Below are 19,754 nucleotides of genomic sequence, written 5' to 3' on the forward strand. Positions count from 1 at the left end.
AGGTATAATCCCTAAGAGTCTGAATAACTCATATAATCAGGAAACACAAAGTGTGAAAACAACTAATACTAACAAATGAACAAGAACACAATATACATAAAGCAAAGGGCAGAGAAAAAATATAGGCCTTGAAAAATTATTATTTAAAGTTACTAAAAATTTTAAGATAAAAAGAACTATTACCCTTTAAATGCAAGCATGACATCTGTGTGCTGTATTCTTAAAAAATCCTGTTTTGGCAATTATATACTTCAATACTACAAAATCAAAAGTTTCAATTAATCTGAGTGTCGAGAAATCTCACAGCTATGTCTGCACATTTCTGTATGTGCTGTCAAACATTACAGCTGAGACCCCACACTATTCCTCAAGCACAAGCTTCCACAAAGCTCTTCCCAAGTGGAAACTAGCACTGAAGAATTTTCACAATCAAAATTAAACAGTGATGCTCAAGTATCAGATACATGTGCACAGCTGCTCCAAATCTTGCTACTGACAGTATTTCAATGTGTACATTTTGTGTGCAAAGCAAATAACCTCTGTTGTGGGTTTGTGTGACAAGGTTTTGGTGATGGAGGAGGGGGCTGCAGAGGTGGTTTCTGCAAGAAGTATCTAGAAGAATACAACAGAGGGGTCCAACAGAGCAAACTAGATATCTCAAGGCCAGACCTGACTCTGACCAAGGCTGAGCCAGTCAGCAATGGTTGTAGCATCTCTGGGATAACACAGTTAAGAGGAAAAAAAAAAAAAACAACACACAAGCAGCCACTTTTTGCCACCAGAGAAGGGAGTGAGAACATGTAAGAAACTCTGCAGACACCAAGGTACATGAAGAAGGGGGAGGAGGTTGTGCTGCAGGCGCCAGAGAGAGATTCCCCTGCAGCCTGTGGAGAAGACTATGGTGGAGCAGGTTGTACCCCTGTAACCCATGGACGATGATGTAGTGCAGAGATCCCACCTGCAGCACATGGAGGACACCCCACTGGAGCGGAGGGAGACATGTGAAGGACACTGTGACCTGGTGGGAAACTCGCATTAGAGGAAGCTCCTGGCAGGACCTGCAGCTTGGAGAGAGAGGCCCACGCTGGAGAGGGTCTGCTGGGGAGACTTGTGACTTGGTGGGGGACCAGGCTGGAGCAGGCCTGCACCCTGTGGAAGGGACACATGTTGAGGCAGCGGGTGAAGACCCGAAGCCCCATGGGAAAGGGCTCAGGTTGGAGAAGTTTGTGGAGGACTGTGTCGTATGGGCAGGACCCCATGTTGGAGCAGGGGAAGAGTATGAGGAGTCCTCCACCTAAAAAAGGAAGGACCAGCAGAGACGGCTCACAATGAACTGACTGAAACCCCCATTTCCCCATCTCCCCCTGTGCCACATGGCAGCAGTAAGGGGGGAAAAGGTGGGAGGAGATGTTTTAAGATTTAGTTTTACTTCTCATTATTCTACTCTGGTTTCAGAGTGTGTGTGTGTAGATTACTAAAGCAGCTTTGGAAAGCTTTCTACTAACACAGTGCACGTGCCCTGCCTCTTCACGACATTAAACTGACACAAGCTGAACGTGACCTCAGAAAGAGGCAGCACTGCATTACTGCCATGCACAGCAATAGCATTATACAGAGGTACTGTCTTGGGGAACTGACTGCCATTAAAAGTATACCTAGATCTGCTCTTTGGTACAACTCATTGATGAGCAAGGCAAAACATTGCTAAGTCCTATCAAGTGAAGTAACCTGCAGCTATTCACAAGAGCAGACCTATGCCTCTGTATTTTGGCACTTACACAAGGCTCGGTACACTCCCAGCACACTATGAAACCTGGCAGATTTACGTCAATTTTCTCCCATAACTCCACCTCTCAAACCTTGAAAATACACTCACGCTCACAACTTGTCACTAACAATGCTGCAGCCTGCAAGAAAACATGACCACACTTTGCTATCTGAGTTTTACCCAACCTTGTAAAGAAACACTCATGGTTAGGCAGAAAACACTCATGGAAAGGCTTATTGCAGTAAATTATAACCAAAATATGTACGCTGACAGTATCATAAAACCTTATTTGCAACATCAAAACCAACAGGTCTTTACAAAAGTCAAACAATGAAACACTTAGTTTCTTTACAGTTTCATGCATCTCCCCCAAATTAACAGTTTGTTAGGTATCATGGTGTGCGATAAAAGTTAGGAGATACTGAGTGATCCAGCTGAAACAGTAAATAAAAATGTAATTTCAAGCTATATTCAAAGAATTTCCAAGTCCTTAAGAAACTATCTCTTCTAAGAACCTAAAGCACTCCATCTGAACTCGATCCTCTCACTTATCTTATGCTGCATGTATTGAAAAATCAGTTGCAGAAGATGCTAATGTTAAAAGCTAGACCATTAGTACCTTCTTGTTTTAAAGCAAAATGAGAATCAGGACAAGAGTTTTACAGAAATACAGTTTTAGGAAACAGTAAGTCTGTAAACACACTCAATGTAAACATTTTCTGAATGAGGTCTTGTGAAACTAAGCTATCCTGCATAGGTGGGTTCATAAAAGATCTAAGTAATTTCTGGACTGTGATTGAGCCATCATGAGTAACTTCTTTACCACTGATTCAAAATTGGTCACATTCTTCTTAGGACAAGCTTCTGCATTACTGGTGTTGCTTATCATTCGGCAACAATTGTGGGATTACACAAGTGTTCAGCAGAAAGGAACATACCTCACTGAAAGAAGACTACCTCATTAGCATCAATAGGATTCCCTTAAAATATTAATAAAAAAGGGGATAGAAATGCTCTTGAGCAGGAAGCAGAATGCAGACACTTTAATTTCTGTATTAATTTTGAAACGTGGGTTAAGTTTATAGCCCACATTACAACCTCAAAGCTTTTAAGACAAATGCCAGGTTTTCCCCACAGTTACTATTAACAGCGACCCCACGTTAACATTCTGTCACAACACGTTCTGTACCTGTAAGCGCTGGAAAGTTTTAAAGAATTCACACCTTTTCCAAATCAATCTGGAAGTTGTATTGGTTATGATTTTTTTTTTCTAAACATCTAATACTTCCTTTAACTCCACAATACCACTTCTTTCAATCAAAAACAAAGACTGTTCACATGAGAGTTGACTAAAATAGTCATCCCTTTTCTAAGGTGGATTTTTCCACAGTGGCAGAACCATCAAAATGGAGCTCCCCATGACAGCAAAGAACTGTGCTCTGTCACTGAATTATTTTGAATTGTTAGTGTCACTAGAGGGATATTAAGACTGCTCATACTGTAAAAGTTACTGACAAACAAATCCAAAGCTTGTGAAAAAAATTTCAAAGCAATTTCTGAAATAGTGTGATTCTTGTTTAAACACACATTTTAAAAGCTTCATAACACACAAGAACAATGCTTAGCCATAAAAAAGAAAACAACTTTGTCACCGACCATCTGCACTTCAGACTCTCCAACGGGGAACAACTTTTCATAAAGTTCCAAGTAGCTAGCCACAAAATCAGTTTCTTCTGAAGTGATTTGTGATGAAACAGTTTCCCCAAAACCCCTATACAAAAGGTTGTAACCTCCTTTGGAGGTAACATACGTATTCAGAAAAAATGAAACAAATTAACACCACGCAATGCACACCCACAATGAAGGCAAAGATAAAGTCCCTTTCTCCCCAACCCCAATATATAAAAAAATAAAATGACATTTAAAGTAAGAAAGATTTTCTCAATAAGATAATATTGCTAATGTTGCAAAACCAAACCCATCTCTTCAGTGGCAAATTCAGACTTGCTATGTAAAAATGCCTTCTGTTTATGAAAGATTTAGAGATATGAAAATGCTTAGTAAGAAATGCACTTTAAAATGTGGAGATCATGTATTTGAGATGAAATTAATAACATAATTTAGTTTGGTTATATTTACCCTGAAACAACGTTGTAGTTGAGAGCTGGGTGATCTTTTGGTACAGGAGGTACAAGAGGCTCTGGCTGCCATTCTTCAATCAACTCTTCCTTTTCCTGAAGAGAAGAGAAATACTGCTCTGAAAAGGATTCCCATTTAGAAAAGACATTATGCACCAAAGAAAGGAGGTAGAAGCTGTATCAGAAATAATGTATGCTAACATGTGTCACTTTTCTAAGGAACTGGTATTATCTCAGTATGCTCAACTGAGGGGGTCTGAATTTTTCATAGGGAAGGAGCTGTAAAGAAAGATTGCCCAGTTGTGTCTATACATTGAAGATCTCATGACATGATAATCAAAAGAAGAGATACAAACTTGGAGTCCCTGCCAAACTTTAATCAGTACTAGCTTGTTCAATCTGCTAATTATGAAAATCCTCCTCTACAGTTTATGTAATCAAATACAAATTGCATAATAATTAAATATAAATTGCCTCACTTTACATTCTCAAGTCTTCAACCGTGCTGTTTAAACAACTGTGGTACGAAAATACGCAGCAAAGTGACAGACGTGAGCAGAACACAACAGAGAAAAACTGCCAATGCTCAAGAACTGGTAACAACTACTAAACCACTTACCTTCCACATAACCATGTAGGAATACTGAATACGTATTTATCATACTCATTTTTTAGTGCTTTTAACTACATGGAAAACCTCAGTTAGATTATTTTCTGAAGGATATACAGCAAACCAGCCGAACTAGACCAGTATCACATAAATTAGAACCACTCAGACAAATCACCAAAATCATCTTTCATGCCACAAAAGGGTCTTTCCTGGGGGATTATTTACAAGTGCAGGAATACACATCCAGTAACATATTTGTTAACACATTAACTTTGAATGTTATGACTACAGTGGGTTTATATTTCTCTATTGTTTCAAAAAGATGCAGAATTTTTAAAGCTACTTATTTCAATATCAAAATACAAATTCTGCAATTGATTTTTGGGAACACCACAGCATTACCTTTCTCCATTTTCATTTTTTTTCCAAATACATATTTCAAAAACTTCAAAGTACAAAACCAAATTAGGACATGTAAAAAATCAAGAATAAAAATAAATGCAACTATTCAATTAGTCTCCTGCATTTTAATCTCTTTCCTTTTACTAAGCCAATTAGTAACTTTATTTCTAGGTATCTCCAGAGAATTAATTAGTATCCCAGGAGCTCCACAAAGGTCTTATCTCAAAACACAAATAGAAATTTGAATAGCCCTGCATTTCAGAAAATATCCCTTTTGGGTGAACATAGTCACTTATACTTATAATATTTTGCGGATATACTTCAAATACCTTTTTATTTCACTTTCTCATGTCAGATTTCTTAATGAAATTTAACCCATGAGGCATATACTTCAAGGGAAATAAAAAGCCATTAATAAGTGCAACAGAACTGGATATATGCAAAATTTTGAACTACAGTTGTGTTAAAAAAGGTGGTTAGTTTATTTACCCACCTCAGCACAGATGTCAGCTGGAGCCTCGCACACAGTTATGTATGCTCTGAAATGTTATTCCACATATCAAGGAAAGCATTTTTAAATTTTTTATTCATTTACCCCGTACTGGTGCCTTTCATAGCATGTCAAATATTAGATTTTAATGATTAAATTTAAAAATCCATATAATTGAGCACCAGAGAACAGAACAGTGTAAATACTACTGACTATTCTTCATTATTGCATTCTATTATCAAACCTCATGTCTGACATGATTTGGCAAATACCTCAAGCATTTTATAGGAGAATATTAACAGATAATACATGATGCAAAGTTTAACATGTAATACAGAATCAAGACAGTGGAAAAGCAATACATGAATTCAGGTTAATCTCATAGTGGAGCCACAACTATAACCCTCATTGCTAAATTCCTTTGATCCAAGACAGACTGGCAATGAAAGCTACCTTCAACTCAGAATAGTTATTAGTGTGCATCTGCATACCACGTTACACTTCGAAAAAAAACACCAGCAAAACCAACAAAACAAATCAAAGATGTAGTTGGCAATTCCAAGCACAACTACAGGCTGGGTAGAGAATGGATTGAAAGCAGCCCTGAGGAGAAGGACTCAGGGGTGTTTTTTGATGAGAAGCTCAACATAAGCCGGCAACATGCATATGAAGCCCAGAAAGCCAACTGTGTCCTAGGCTGCATCAAAACAACATGACCAGCAGGTCAAGGGGGTGATTCTGCCCCTCTGCTCTGCTCTCATTAGACCTCACCTGTACTACTGTGTCCAGCTCTCAGTCCACAGAAGAAGGAGAACATGGAACTGTTGGAACAAGTCCACAGGAGGCCACAAATACGATCAGAAGGCTGAACCATCTCTTTTATGTGAACAGGCTGAGACTGCTGGGCTTGGTCAGCCAGGAGAAGAGAAGGCTCCAGGGAGACCTTACTGCAGCCTTCCAGTACCTGAAGGGGACCTACAGGGAAGCTGGAGAAGGACTGTACAAGCATATGGAGTGATATGACAAGGGGTAATAGCCTTAAGTTCAATGAGGGCAGATTTAAATTAGATACAAGGAAAGAATTCTTCCCTGTGAGGGTGGTGAGGCCCTGGCACAGGCTGCCCAGAGAAGCTGTGGCTGCCCCCTCCCTGGCAGGGCTCAAGGCCAGGTTGGATGGGGCTTCAGGCAACCTGGTCTAGGGGAGGGTGTCCCTGCCCATGGCAGCAGTGCTGGAACTACATGGTCTTTAAGGTCCCTTCCAACCCAACCCAAACCATGACTCTGTGGTTCTAATTTAACACTAATTGTGCTAACTGACAGTACTGCTAGCCAGCAGCTGCTACAGTCTTCTCCCAGCCATTCCTGTTCCTTGTGCAGGCACTGACAGTTAAAAACCAGACAATAACCTGGGTTAGAAAAATGATCCAGATGAAAACTAACTCAGTGAAGGCAGGATGAATATATCAAAATATAGCTAAACTACATCTCTCAACATAGTTATTCCAACCTAGGTCAGCTGATGCTACTGGGACACCATATCCTGAGCTACAGCTGCCCACTGTTATCACATACTTTCCCACAACAGTTCACAAAGACTTCCAGGAATCAGAGTGAGATGTATGCTCATGCAGCCTTCACTTGGCTCCTACAACAGCAGGTGTCAAGAGCTTCCATGACGTACGGTGTAGCTTGCATTGAGAGTTTTGTGTTCATTTTAGAGCATAGAGTTGAGGGGGGAGGGGTGTGTTATTTGGTGATTGTTTCTTTTTCTTGTAATTAGGAAGCAGAATAAACTAGTTGAGCAGCTGTGCAGCCACTTCAGTTACGGAAGGATAAGTAAGACTTGAACACAAAGAGTATTTTTACAGCTTTTTACAACATAGTTCAAAGGCAGTGCAGGCAACATAACACACCTTTTCTTCAGAGAGGGAAGTATGAAAGCTGTGCATGCATGTACTTAGCTATTTCAGTTACATCTGATTTTTGGAATTAAGGGTACAAAACATCACCGAGCAGCTCAGGAACTGATACACAAAATCAATTAAAATATTTCTGCCACAGAGTCCAGCAAAAAGAAAAAATACTATTTATAGAACAATATTACAACTACATTAAATCACTAGATATTAAACCAATTACAGTTGAGATCTGTCATGAGCAATGCCTAATTAGTACTTCTCTTCCTCATTTATACTGAGTTGTAAGAAGTTTCCATTCTTCCCTTTGAAATGTCTGTAGCACACAGCAGAGGTGACAAACCACAGATGAGATGCAGCTACAGCCTGTTGATTTTAAACACAAGATAAAATGTACAGGAGAAGACTATCCTCATTTCAGACCACACCATTTCACTAATTCTAGCTCACACTTGTTCTCCTCATCCTTTATGTGTCATCCTACTTTTTGATGGACATAGGAACATAAATGACAGACAGCATCTTCATGTCCTACATCTTCTGTTCCCCCATGCACTTATCACTGGCAGTAATTTACCAAAATCTTCTGTGATGTAAATTCCTTTATTATGGTAGGGGACTGGATATGCTGGTGATGAAAATGAGTACAGACCTCAATCTAAAACAGCTATCCAGACTGCAGATGGGACAGTCCATACCCCCTTCCTTCTTCCATTCACCAAATATCTCAGTACACTGCCTCTCCTGCTGACTTTTCAGGGCAAACATGACCCATCTCCCCCTGACCAAAAAGACAAAGAAGATTGTCCTGGTTTTGGTCAGGATGGAGTTAACTTCATTTGTAGCAGCGGATGGAATGCTGCGTTGGGGTGTTAAACTGGAAGCAGCGCTGATAACACCCTGATGGTTTTAGTTGCTGTCAGACAGTCAAGGACTTTCTCAGCTCTTCATAATTCTCTATTCATGAGGAAGGAGGGGTGAAGCCAGGACAGGTGACCCAAACTGGACAGAGAGGGTATTCCATGCCAATTACATCATGCTCAGTATAAAGGGGGGCTGATGGGAGGAGGAGCAGGCGGCTCCAGGACACGTGGTTTTTGGGGGACGGTTGGGTTCCGGGACGGCTCTGGGTGGCACAGGCTGAGTTTTGGGTTTGGTGAGAAACTGCATTGGGTATCAACAGCTTCATAGATTTTTTGCTCTCAAGTCCTGTTGGCATTGTTATATTTTATCTTTCTGCTATTCTAGTAAACTACCCTTATCCCAACCCACGGGCTTTTGGTTTCTTGGTTTTGGGGTTGTTATTTGCCCCTTCCTTTACCCTTCCCTTGCCTCACCCCCGCTCCCACCACTCCCTGCCCCCCCTTCCCCCGCTCTTTTCCTTTAAGGAGCAGGCAGCTGTGTGGATCTCGGCTCTCAGCCGGGATAAAACCACGACAAAGATGCAGGCCTTCACACAGTGACCCCACATTCAAAACTTCTCTTCTGCCTCCTTACCAGGCACTAAATTTCAGACCAATATCAAGAATAAAAACGTTAATTTTCAAACGTGAAAAAAAAAACCCAGATTTTAATTCACAATGTAACATCCTCAATATATAGTTGATTCACTACGAAAGCACTAACTCAAAATCTCTCAGATGTTCTTCTTTCCTTTCATAATACTTTTAAATTTATATAGCATGTTACATAAGATATAAATATCAATATAACCCAAATATACCGTATTACTAGTATATAGTACACACAAACATATAAGCTATAAAAATTGTATTTTTTAAATCATAATATATGCACATATTTATTCATTTGTGTATCTACATAAACTTTTCCAAGAAACTGCTTTAAACACACAGATAGATAAATAAAATGGGTTTGGGTGGTTGTATTTTCTTGATTGTTGGTTTTGTTTTTGAAATGCTAGATAGAATGCTAGATGTAAAATAAATACTTGGGTGTAAATACATGCAACCCAAATTATTTAAATATACTGTCTTACTGAGTCTGGATTTTTTAGGAAAAGATAGCAATTACGCTCAGGAAGGTAGTTCTTAGTTAGCACTAGTGTTTTGAAAGAGTGTCATGCATGGATCTGAATCAGTATGGTAAAATTAGAATCACAGAATCTTTAAGGTTGGAAAAGACCTCCAAGGTCATCTAGTCCCACCATAATATTTTTCAATTGCTGGTCATCAAGTAATAGGTCTTAAATAGTCACACTAGTTAGAAATTTCTTTCAAACTATGCTAATACTTAAGAGAATCTTTACCTACATTGCGAGTCTTGACTCAAAATTATTTAATACTTTACAAGGACAAACTACATCTGCTTTTCTCCAAAGAACACTTGATCCATCTCTGAATCCTGCTCCTTCAAGACAGAGCTCTCATGGCCTACAGTATTTCTCAGTCACGCATTAACATTTGTCTCTGCCAGCAACTTTCCAGCATCCTGGTTAATACACCTCTAACAAAACTATTCCTATACAATTACTGCAGTAAACCAAAGAAAACAACAATTCCTCCCACCCACAAATGGTAGGACACGGGTTCTAGTAGGACTTCAGAGATTTTGAGAGAAAGGTTCAGAATCATCTACTGCAGAGTGAAAGACACGTAGATCTGGAGGATACCTTCCTTTCATAGACTTTATGGCTGACTGGGGAGTGAGCTTGTAGCTCAGTGATGCCTTGCAATCTCCCACACCCTACCGCCATCCTCAGCTTGCGACTTTCCTATAGATTTTATTTTGGGTGAAAATCCACAAAAAACTATACATCTAGAACCCTGGCTTCAGCTAGGATAGAGTTCATTTTCTTTCTAGCAGACAGTGTAATGCTGTATGGGAGTCTGGATGAGAGCAATGTTGATAACATACTGATGTTTTAGTTGTTGCCAAGCAGCCAAGGAATTTCCAGTTGTTCATACTACCCTGCTAATGAGAAGGCGGTGGTCACCCAGGAAGCTCAGAGGGGACACAGCCAGTAGGACAGGTGACCCAAACTGGCCAAAGAGGGTATTCCATGCCAATTATGTCATGCTCTGCATAAAGGGTGACTGGTGTGTGGGGAGGAACACATGGCTCCAGGACACGTGGTCTTGGGGATGGTCCAGTTTTGGGACGGGTCTGAGCTGTACAGTCTGAGACGTGCGGTTCCGTGAGAAACCACACTGTGTATCACCAGCTTTGTATATTTTGCTATAAAGTCCTAGTATTATTATATACCTCTCTCTGCTATCCCAGTAAACTCTCCTTATCCCAACCTGTGAGGTTTGATTTTTTTTTGTTTCCTCTTCCCTCCTTTTCCCTTCCTCCCACACCCTCTCAGAGAGAGCAGCTCCGTGTTGCTTGGCTCTCGGCTGGGACTAAACCACAACACTGGCCACACAGTATTTTGTACTTCCCAAATTCCCAATCAGGAGCAAAAGAGTCGCAGCAAAGTATTCCAGCTTTTTAGTTAAAAATTTGGGAGATTTCATTATTTTGGAATAGAACCAGTAGGAATACCTACAAGCAGTTTTATTCAAGTACAACAGACAGTCAGTTGAAAGCTGATGCCTGCACTGCATTTTGTGGTACTCTTGCTACACATTTGGCTAAACCCAGAAGCCACCTTTGGGGTGGATTTCTTCACTGTTTTAGAAGTGTGGCTCCTAAGTGCACCAGGTTGCACAATGTATCACCTGCCTTTGGTTTCCCTGCACAGACTGGTCCTGACAGATCAGATTAAGATGACTATGCAATACTGGTATTCTTCAGTAATATTTATTGCACAGAGCCAGTTCTGCTCTGGCATAACTCACAGAGGAAGTCACACATATCATTTACATAAGTGGCTGACATAAAGGCAGCCTCAGCTACTGCCTCAGCTGGCCTATCTCCAGTGCTTGTATGTGAGCAACCTGTTATTTCTTTCTGGTGCAGTGAAGACTAGACACCACAGCATGAATCCAACCAGCAGTCTCCTTGCTGAACAGCTAGCATGTTACTACACACAGCTCAGCACACACACAGAAACCTGGCTGTGTGGGTTACCACACTACATGAAACAGACTGTACTGGGCCTGACTGGGATGGTGTTCATTTTCTTCATAGCAGCTAATACAGTACTGTTTTCAGATCTGTGACTGAAACAATGCTGCTAACACACGAATGGTATAGCTCTTGCAGAACAGTGTTTGCACAGACTGTTTCTCACTCTGGTCCCACAGCAAATAGATTGCAAGGGTGCACAAGAGGTTGAGATGGGACACAACCAGGCAGACAACCCAAACTAACTAAACAGATACTCCATACCATATAATGTCTCAGCAATAAAAGGGAAAAGTGGGGTTAATTAGCCATCTTTTGCTTGGGAACTGTCTGGGTCTTGGTCCCTTCATGGGAGGTGGTAAGCAACTGCCTTTGCATCACTTGCCTTGTTTCTCTTTTCTTCCACTTTTCACCTGCTTATTAAACAATTCTATCTTCACTCACAAGTTTTCATGCTTTTACCCTTTTCTCTCCTTTTTCCCCCTGTCCCACTTGGGGGCACAGAGAAAGTGAGCCAGCAGCAGTGCTTAGCTGCACTGGGCTTAATCCACAACAGAGACCAGTATCAGCTATCTGTGTGTTTTTAGTGAAGATTAAGGTAGGCTCCCCTCCCAAATAGATGAGCTCTTTTCTCAGTGATTAACAACACTGTAGAAAAAAAGACGGAATCACTCTCCTCCTCCGACATGTCTGTCTACTTAAGGCCTCCACAGTAGAAGATTTATTCACACTTTCACATCACTGTTGTATCTATTCTACTCCCCTTTCAGTTACAGTTCCTCCTGTGGATAACACCACCCCCACCTCAGAGGTCAATGGCAAATCGAACCAGACTAACTTAAACCTGCACACACCATCAGAGCAAAGACTGTTGCCTGAGACTACTCTTTTTGCCATTAAGGCACAGGTAACAAAAAGCTAGAGATGTTGAAGTATTAACATCCCAAGCCAAATCCCTTTGCACTCTGCACACTTCTTTCTTCTGTGCCTTGTAGCTATCAATCTAGATACCCAATACGCAGACAGTGCAGTTCTTGATCACTGTGGATTTTTGCTAGTAGTTGCATTCCTTCCCATGCCTCAAGTTCAGTATTTTGTATAAAACTCATCAGAATTGTCACAATAAAGTATTTGCATGCTTCTGTTCTTCAGTAAGTCTGCTACTGCTGTACTGCCAACAAACTCTACTACTGTCATCCTGCAAAAGTAGGATTCTTATTAAGCATGAGCTATTTCCAGATGTGTTCTCCCCTTCTGACCCCCTTCTAAACCTCTGCTTCCACTGAGCTACAGCAATGCATGCAACCTTCCAATTGCTCATTGCCTCCAGATAAGAGGATACAAGGCTATTCCCTGCATAACCCTGGTGCCAATTTGAGCATTTCGGCACTTTCAACTTCAGCAAAACAGTCTGTCAGTCAATTAAGGAGATAAACTTTTGACTGGATGGTAACATTCAAGACTCGCCCAGAAACATCTGAGCACAATCCTTTCTTTCTAAGAAAGGGATAGATTTCATTTTTTTCAGGTCACCAATTATGCAAGTTTAACAAAGAGCCTTTTCCCACCATCTATTGCAGAAAGAATCAATCTTTCTGATGAAAAAAAGTTATCCTCCAGAACACCAGAGATGAAAACCATCTGCTACAGGAAAACTCTACCAAATGAACTACCTTAACAAAAAAACAAGGGCTATTTTAAAGCTGCAATATGTCTTTCTAGATGAGCGTTTTACCACCCTGGACTTCCCTTTGCATTGACTCCTGCTCTGTATTCTTATCAAAGCCAGCAAACTTCAAGAATCCCAGGATCAACTCAAACACTTCCAAGCCTAAAACTGAACTGGCCTTACTTGATTTCTGCTCAACTCGCTTCTTGCCTCCAACATGAAATGCTTCCATTTAATACATGCTAATGTGTTTCCAGAGATACTCAAGTTTCTAGCTTGTTAGTATGTACTCCCCAAAAGAGGACACTGCCTGCAGATTTACTCACATTTACAACCTTGTGCCTATAGCCCCAGCATCCTCACTGATGCATTACACTGAACCTGTATGCTTAACATATATTCAAAGCAAGAGTAAGGTCAGAACACAGGCAAGTGCATGATATACGTGGGAATGACAAGGTAAAATATCCATAAATCTGTTTCACAAGCTTTCCTCAGAACCACCAAGAAATTCTAGTATTTTAATCCATTCATAAAAAACATTTCTCCCAAGCTCTAGCAAACTAAGTTGACTTGATCTATTGCACTTCGGATCATTCAGATCAACTCAGCACATGCACAAGCTGGATGTCACATTGCAATAGTTCATTTCTGACTAAGAAAAATGAGAAAAGTTACTATTTTCACCTTCAGAGAGTACGTTCAATCATCCTTTTAATATATCCAATGGCATCCTCTGACACAACGCAGAAAGCCCAATACAGACCACATCTCAGACAAACTAGCTGAGAGACGTCTCCAAAACAAAATCTACTCATTCATTACAGTTTCCAGCCAGAGGTTATGGAGAATTCCAGACTTCACAAACAACTACAGCTTTTTTTTTTTTTTGAGACACCTACATAGCAAAAGAAGAAAACTGCCAGTAAGCTACAGAGTTTTCTATAATCTACTTAATGCTGTAAACTCACAGACTTACTTCTCACAGACACTACCATACAGACTGATCACTTTCTTACTCTACACTCACAGTTAATCTTGTTTGGGGTTGTTTTTTTTTTTAGTATAACCTTCATTTTTAAAACAAAGACATGCACTGAGTATAGCTAATATCAGCTTTTTACAGCTTAGAAGTCACGGTCACTTTAGTTCTTTTGTATTCTCAGATTTTCAAACACAGTGCTACTTTAAAAAGCACAAACTGAAGTGTTTAAGCAATAAGCTGCTTGAAATTTTCCTTTGAAATCCCAAGAAAAACAGCAAAATTTGTGACGCAGCAGTGGTTCAACAGCCAAATAAACTAAACAGCTATCAACTGTTTAAAGAATACCACCTTAGGAGTTAGATCAGATCGCTCTTGAAGCTTGTATGTCTTGGAGAAAAGAAGTCTGATGATCCACAGAATTAGAATTCCTTCCAAAATGAGATGGTAAGCAGGAGCCTGAAAATAAAAGCAAAAAAAAAAAAGCTACTCAGTCTTCTATTTGAATCAGTGTGACACTATGCAACAATTTTGTCTCTACTGGTACACTCAGAAAAAACGCAAACCTGATCATCAGCTGATATGTATCTCTAAATCAGTAAAAAGTATAAATATATTAGACTGGATGGTTTTGTAACTACTACTTGTAGCTACTAACTTCTGTTTGAATGGATTTATTCTGTTGTTACTAAGGCACACTCTAATTTGCTAAGTGATTTCAATTCCACGGGTGCATATAAATTGAATATTGAGAGTAAAGCAGATAAGCTATATGGCTGCAACAGTATCTGTGAAGGCACAAAGCTTGCACAACAAGTAGAAGTCTCCTGAGAGCCTGAAGGTCAGAATCATATATACACACTCACTTCAACCCTACATTCATCTAACTTCTAGTATTTACAGAAACACCTAATGCCATTCTCATAGTCAATTTTTGTCAGTTTCACAGGTGGTTTGACCAGATGTAACACAACACAGCATCCTTCCCCTTGTGTCACTTACTTTCCTGTGTGGACATTGTATTTAGGAATATATAAACCAGACCAGAGATTTGACTGAAGTTAAAATTAGCCTCTTAAGGTGCTTGAAGAGAGGAAAGCCAAGTTTCCCCTGGCAGCACAGCTAGTTTAAAGTAGATGAGAAGTTAAAGCATCACAACTTGACACGTGGTCTTAATGATGGATTTATTTACTCCATCTCAGAAAGATCCAGTCTACCTTGAGCCTTTTAAAAATAACAGACACCCACAAAGCGGATACACACTAGTGTACTCCCTCTTCAACTCAGAAAAGCTCCCCTGCATCAACGTTTTCTGGTAGGACCTGACCTGCCAACAAAGGAAGTGGTATGTGCCACAGATCAGGAAACTGAGCACAGTTTTTTAAAGCCAGTAAGGAGTCTTATGGCATATCAAAGTGCAAATAACGAATTTTTCATTTGCAGAGTACTTTTCAGTTTAAACACATTAAGAATACATATGTAGAGTGTGACATATAAAGAACACACAGTATTGTAGCAGGTCCAAGCCAACTACTTCCCTGCGCCTTTCAGAGCCTACAATTACCCTGAATTCAGTACACTAAACTGTCCTACCAGCTGCAGTAGCTAAGCACTTCTAGATCTGTAATGAGAACCTTACTATAAATTTCCAAGAAGTTACAAACCCTTATCAAAGGAAGGGAAGAAAAGGAAAAAGACTATCAATACAAGAACAGCGCCTATCATCAGGACATCCTTTTTAAAATCACGAACCAGTGTCTGGACACAAACAAGCCATGCCGATTCCCTTTCGGGAGAGAACTCAAGCGCAGTAATTCAGAAGTTCTTTCTTTGCAAACCACACTTGTAAGTTACGACTCCTTGCCTTCCCCTCAAAGGACATCGTGAATCTTACCAACACTTAATGCTCTGGTACACACAGTACGGGTGGCTTCACAAACCTGGAAACAAACTATTATCTTCAGTGTACCGATAGGGTAGACACACGCATTATATTATATTAATTCCGCCAGTTCAGCCGCAGACAGGCGGCACTGACGCACAACCAGCCCGATTCAGAGCAGGTAAGGCACCTGTACCACCCTGCGAGCCACCACCCCTCCCCCCCCAACCCCGCCACCGCGCAAGGCTCACCGGGCACCAGCCCCGGGTCAGGCCCGGCTCTGCTCTGCTCTCCCGCTCCCCGCGCCCGCAAACAGCGGCCCCGGGACAGGCCGCCCTCACGCCCATCACCCGAGCTCCGAACAGCGGCCTCGGCGCGGCTCGGACCGGCGCGCTCGGACACCCCGGCACACCCGCCCCCACAACGCCCGCTGCCCGACCCTCCCCCAGACACCCTACGCCGGCTGACAGGCGGGAGGAGAGCGGCCCGGTCCCGCACCCCAGATCGCACCTCATAGAAGGCCTGCACCATCTCCACCAATACCCACTGCTGCCCCACGCCCGCCGCCATCGCCGCGGCCTCCCACTTCCGCCTCTGAGGCTGTGTCTAGCGCGTCGGCGGCGTGAGGGGCGGGCCCAGGGCTGCGAGACAGCACCCCTTCCGGCCCGGCGGGGGCAGGGCAGGGAGGGGCAGGGGGCAGGCGAGGCCCGGCCCGGCCCGGCGGGCGTGGCGGCGGGGCAGCGAGGCCCCGAGTGCTGAGTGGGGGTTTGGCACAGCCGAGGAGAGCGTGGGCGTGAGGCCGCTTTCCCTAAATCCTGTAGCGGTGGTTTGGAAAGCAACGTGTTCTGACAGAGCTTGTAGCCGTCTCCTGCGTCTGTGTGGGCAGCTTTGGGGTTGCCGCTGTCTGTTGTCACGGCAGGTTCCTGTGGTGTCCCGGCGCAGGGAGCAAGGCTGGGCTGGGAAGATGTGCTCTTTGGTGTGAAATAGTTAAAATTAGCTGTAAATTGAACTTGACTAAGAAGTAGTAATGCATTGGTGTCTTGTTTCCTCACTGTACTTCAAAGCAGGACCTGTCAAACATGCTGGTGTGATTTTGGTGTCACTTTCTCCACACCCATAGGTTTCTTCGGCCCCACATGGCCCCAGCTGGAACCAGGAGAGGGGCAAAGCCTGTTCTTTGGTACCTCATCAACACACATTGCACTTTCTGCCTCTATACCTGCGTCTTGTGATTTAAAGCTGTAAGGAACTGTTGTTGAGACACATGGCTAATGAATTACACAGCAAAAGCAAAAACAATGGAGGAAATAATGAGTAAATTCAAGTAAGAAGGGAAATTGCAGCTTTAAAAGTCTTGCTAAACTGACCAGTCATAAAAGCTGAACATTGTTTGGGAGAGATAAACACCGTGAAGAAAAAGAGTAATGGTGAAGGCCTTGCACGGGTGGACCTGAATGTGGGGAGGTGACTCAGGCCCCATGCACTGCTGCACAGGACTTGAGTGACTACCTAAAACACTGTGGAGGGGAGGGAGAGCTGGAAACCAGTTTGACTATGAAGTAATGTAGCACTTGATGGAGAGAGAGCAGAGGACATTGCTGCTGAAGGACTTGTTTGGGAGCTGCTTCACTGAACCTCAACAGCTGTGAAGGGCTTTCAACGGTTCTATGGAAGAACACCATGGAACTGCATCCTTTGGGACTTCCTTCACTAGTCTTCTCTGTGATATGCATCCCAGGATCCTGAATGAGGTGGCCAATGTCTTGCAGAGCTGCTCTCCATCAAGTCGTGGCTGCTAGGTGAGGTCCCCGGTGACTGGAAAAAGGGTCACGTCACTCCCATTCATAAGAAAGGCAACAAGGAGAAACTACAGGCTGCTGAGCCTCACCTCTGTGCCTGGGAAGATCATGGAATAGATCCTCCTGGATGACATGTTAGAGCACATGAGGGATGAGCATGTGATCCATGACAGCCAGCATGGCTTCACCAAGGGAAGGTCGTGCCTCACCAATCTGGTGACCTTCTATGATGCAGTGACAGCATCGGTAGATAAAGGGAAGGCGACCGATGTCATCTACCTGGACTTGTGCAAGGCCTTTGACACAGTCCCCCACCACATCCTTATCTCTAAGTTGGAGAGATGTGGATTTGATGGGTGGAACATCCAGTGGATAAGAAACTGTGTGACAGAACGTAGACAAAGGGTGGTGGTCAACGGGTCTATGCCCGGGTGGAGGCCGGTGGCAAGCGGTGTCCCCCAGGGGTCTGTCTTGGGACAGGTTCTCTTTAACATCTTTATCAATGACATTGATGATGGAATTGAGTGCACCCTCAGCAAGTTTGCGGATGACACCAAGCTGAGTGGTGTGGTTGACAACAGAAGGAAAGGAAGCCATCCAGAGGGATCTTGACAGGCTGGAAAGGTGGGCCCAGGTGAACCTAATGAGGTTCAACACTGCCAAGTGTAAGGTGTTGCACTTGGGCCAGAAGAATCCCAGACACAGATACAGACTGGAAGAAAAGCTCCTTGGGAGTAGCCCTGCTGAGAAGAACTTGGGGATTCTGGTGGATGAGAAACTTAACCTGAGCCAGCAGTGTGCTCTTGCAGCTCGCAACGCCAATGGTATCCTGGGCTCCATCAGAAGAGGGGTGGCCAGCAGGGACAGGGAGGTGATTGTCCTTCTCTGCTCTGCCCTTGTGAGGCCCCATCTGGAGTCCTGTGTCCAGGTCTGGGGCCCCCAATACAAGAAGGATGTAGAACTGTTAGAGAGGGTCCAGAGGATGCCACAAAGATGATTAGAGGGTTGGAGCACCTCCTCTACAAAGAGAGGCTGAGGGAGCTGGGCTTGTTCAGCCTGGAGAAGAGAAGGCTGTGGGGGGACCTCACTGCAGCCTTCCAGTACCTGAAGGGAACATACAAACAGGAGGGGAATCAACTTTTTAAAATGGTAGACAATGGCAGGACAAGGGGGAATGGATTGAAGCTAAAGGAAGGAAGGTTTAGATTAGATATTAGGTGGAAGTTTTTTACAGAGAGAGTGATGAGGTGCTGGAACAGGCTGCCCAGAGAGGTGGCGGATGCCCCGTCCCTGGAGGTGTTCAAGGCCAGGTTGGATGGGGCCCTGGGCAACCTTATCTAGATTATGCCTGGAGGTTGGTGTCCCTGCCTGTGGCAGGGAGTTGGAGCTCTATGATCCTTGGGGTCCCTTCCAGCCCAGATCATTCTATGATTCTATGATTCTCAATGGTTAGGGAAGAGGAACCTTTGGCAGCAGTTTAGTGAACAGATGATAGCAGAACACTTGGGTGCTGTGGCTAACTGCAAGTAAATAGTTATAGTTTTAAAGTAGCAGATGTTTAAAATCAGTGAACTTCACTTGCATGCTGACTGAAATGTGTAGTAGTTCATCTCCCCGGGTTTCTAAACTTACTGATATATTTGTCAAATGCCAGGCTCTACACAGTAAAGCGAAAAAAAATGTGGATTGAGATTATCTGAGAAATCAAGATAGAGACAATAAATGTCCCTTTTGGTTTTTAGCTGCATGAAGAAGATTTTGTTCACTGTTAAGTACTTCTGTGGCTATTGCATCATGCCCAAGGAGTCTTGGGCTCTTGGGGATTGGCTGCTACTACCAGCCTCTAAGGATGTATCTGGTAGTCCCAGAAGAGTGGGCCACACTAGTTGTCTTGGTGGGCTGCAGATTAAGTTAGAACCTCAGCATCAGATTCTGACTTTTGATGTATAATTGGGAGCCTAAGAAAATGATTTTGTGGATTCTGGCAGTGAATTCAGAGCTCCTGGATGGGGTTATCATAAGGTTGGGTCTCTTGTAATAATGAGCCTATCCATGTTGTTTAGCAG

The 19,754-nt window shown here is 42.7% G+C and overlaps 1 protein-coding gene across 1 annotated transcript in view; it reads right to left on the reverse strand.

The window, feature by feature from the left end:
- SPTLC1 (serine palmitoyltransferase long chain base subunit 1) overlaps positions 1–16,459 on the reverse strand; it is a gene marked incomplete at its 5' end in the record, with an annotated part of 34,284 nt that extends 17,825 nt beyond the window's left edge. Inside the window, 3 exons of the mRNA XM_084278680.1 lie at positions 3,908–4,002; positions 14,359–14,466; positions 16,400–16,459. Coding sequence (XP_084134806.1) covers positions 3,908–4,002; positions 14,359–14,466; positions 16,400–16,459 — 263 coding nt within the window. The remainder of the gene's footprint in view (positions 1–3,907; positions 4,003–14,358; positions 14,467–16,399) is intronic.
- Positions 16,460–19,754: the final 3,295 nt, after the last annotated feature.

The sequence above is a fragment of the Gallinula chloropus genome (genome assembly GCF_964237585.1).
Source record: "Gallinula chloropus genome assembly, chromosome: Z".
Lineage (NCBI taxonomy): Eukaryota > Metazoa > Chordata > Aves > Gruiformes > Rallidae > Gallinula > Gallinula chloropus.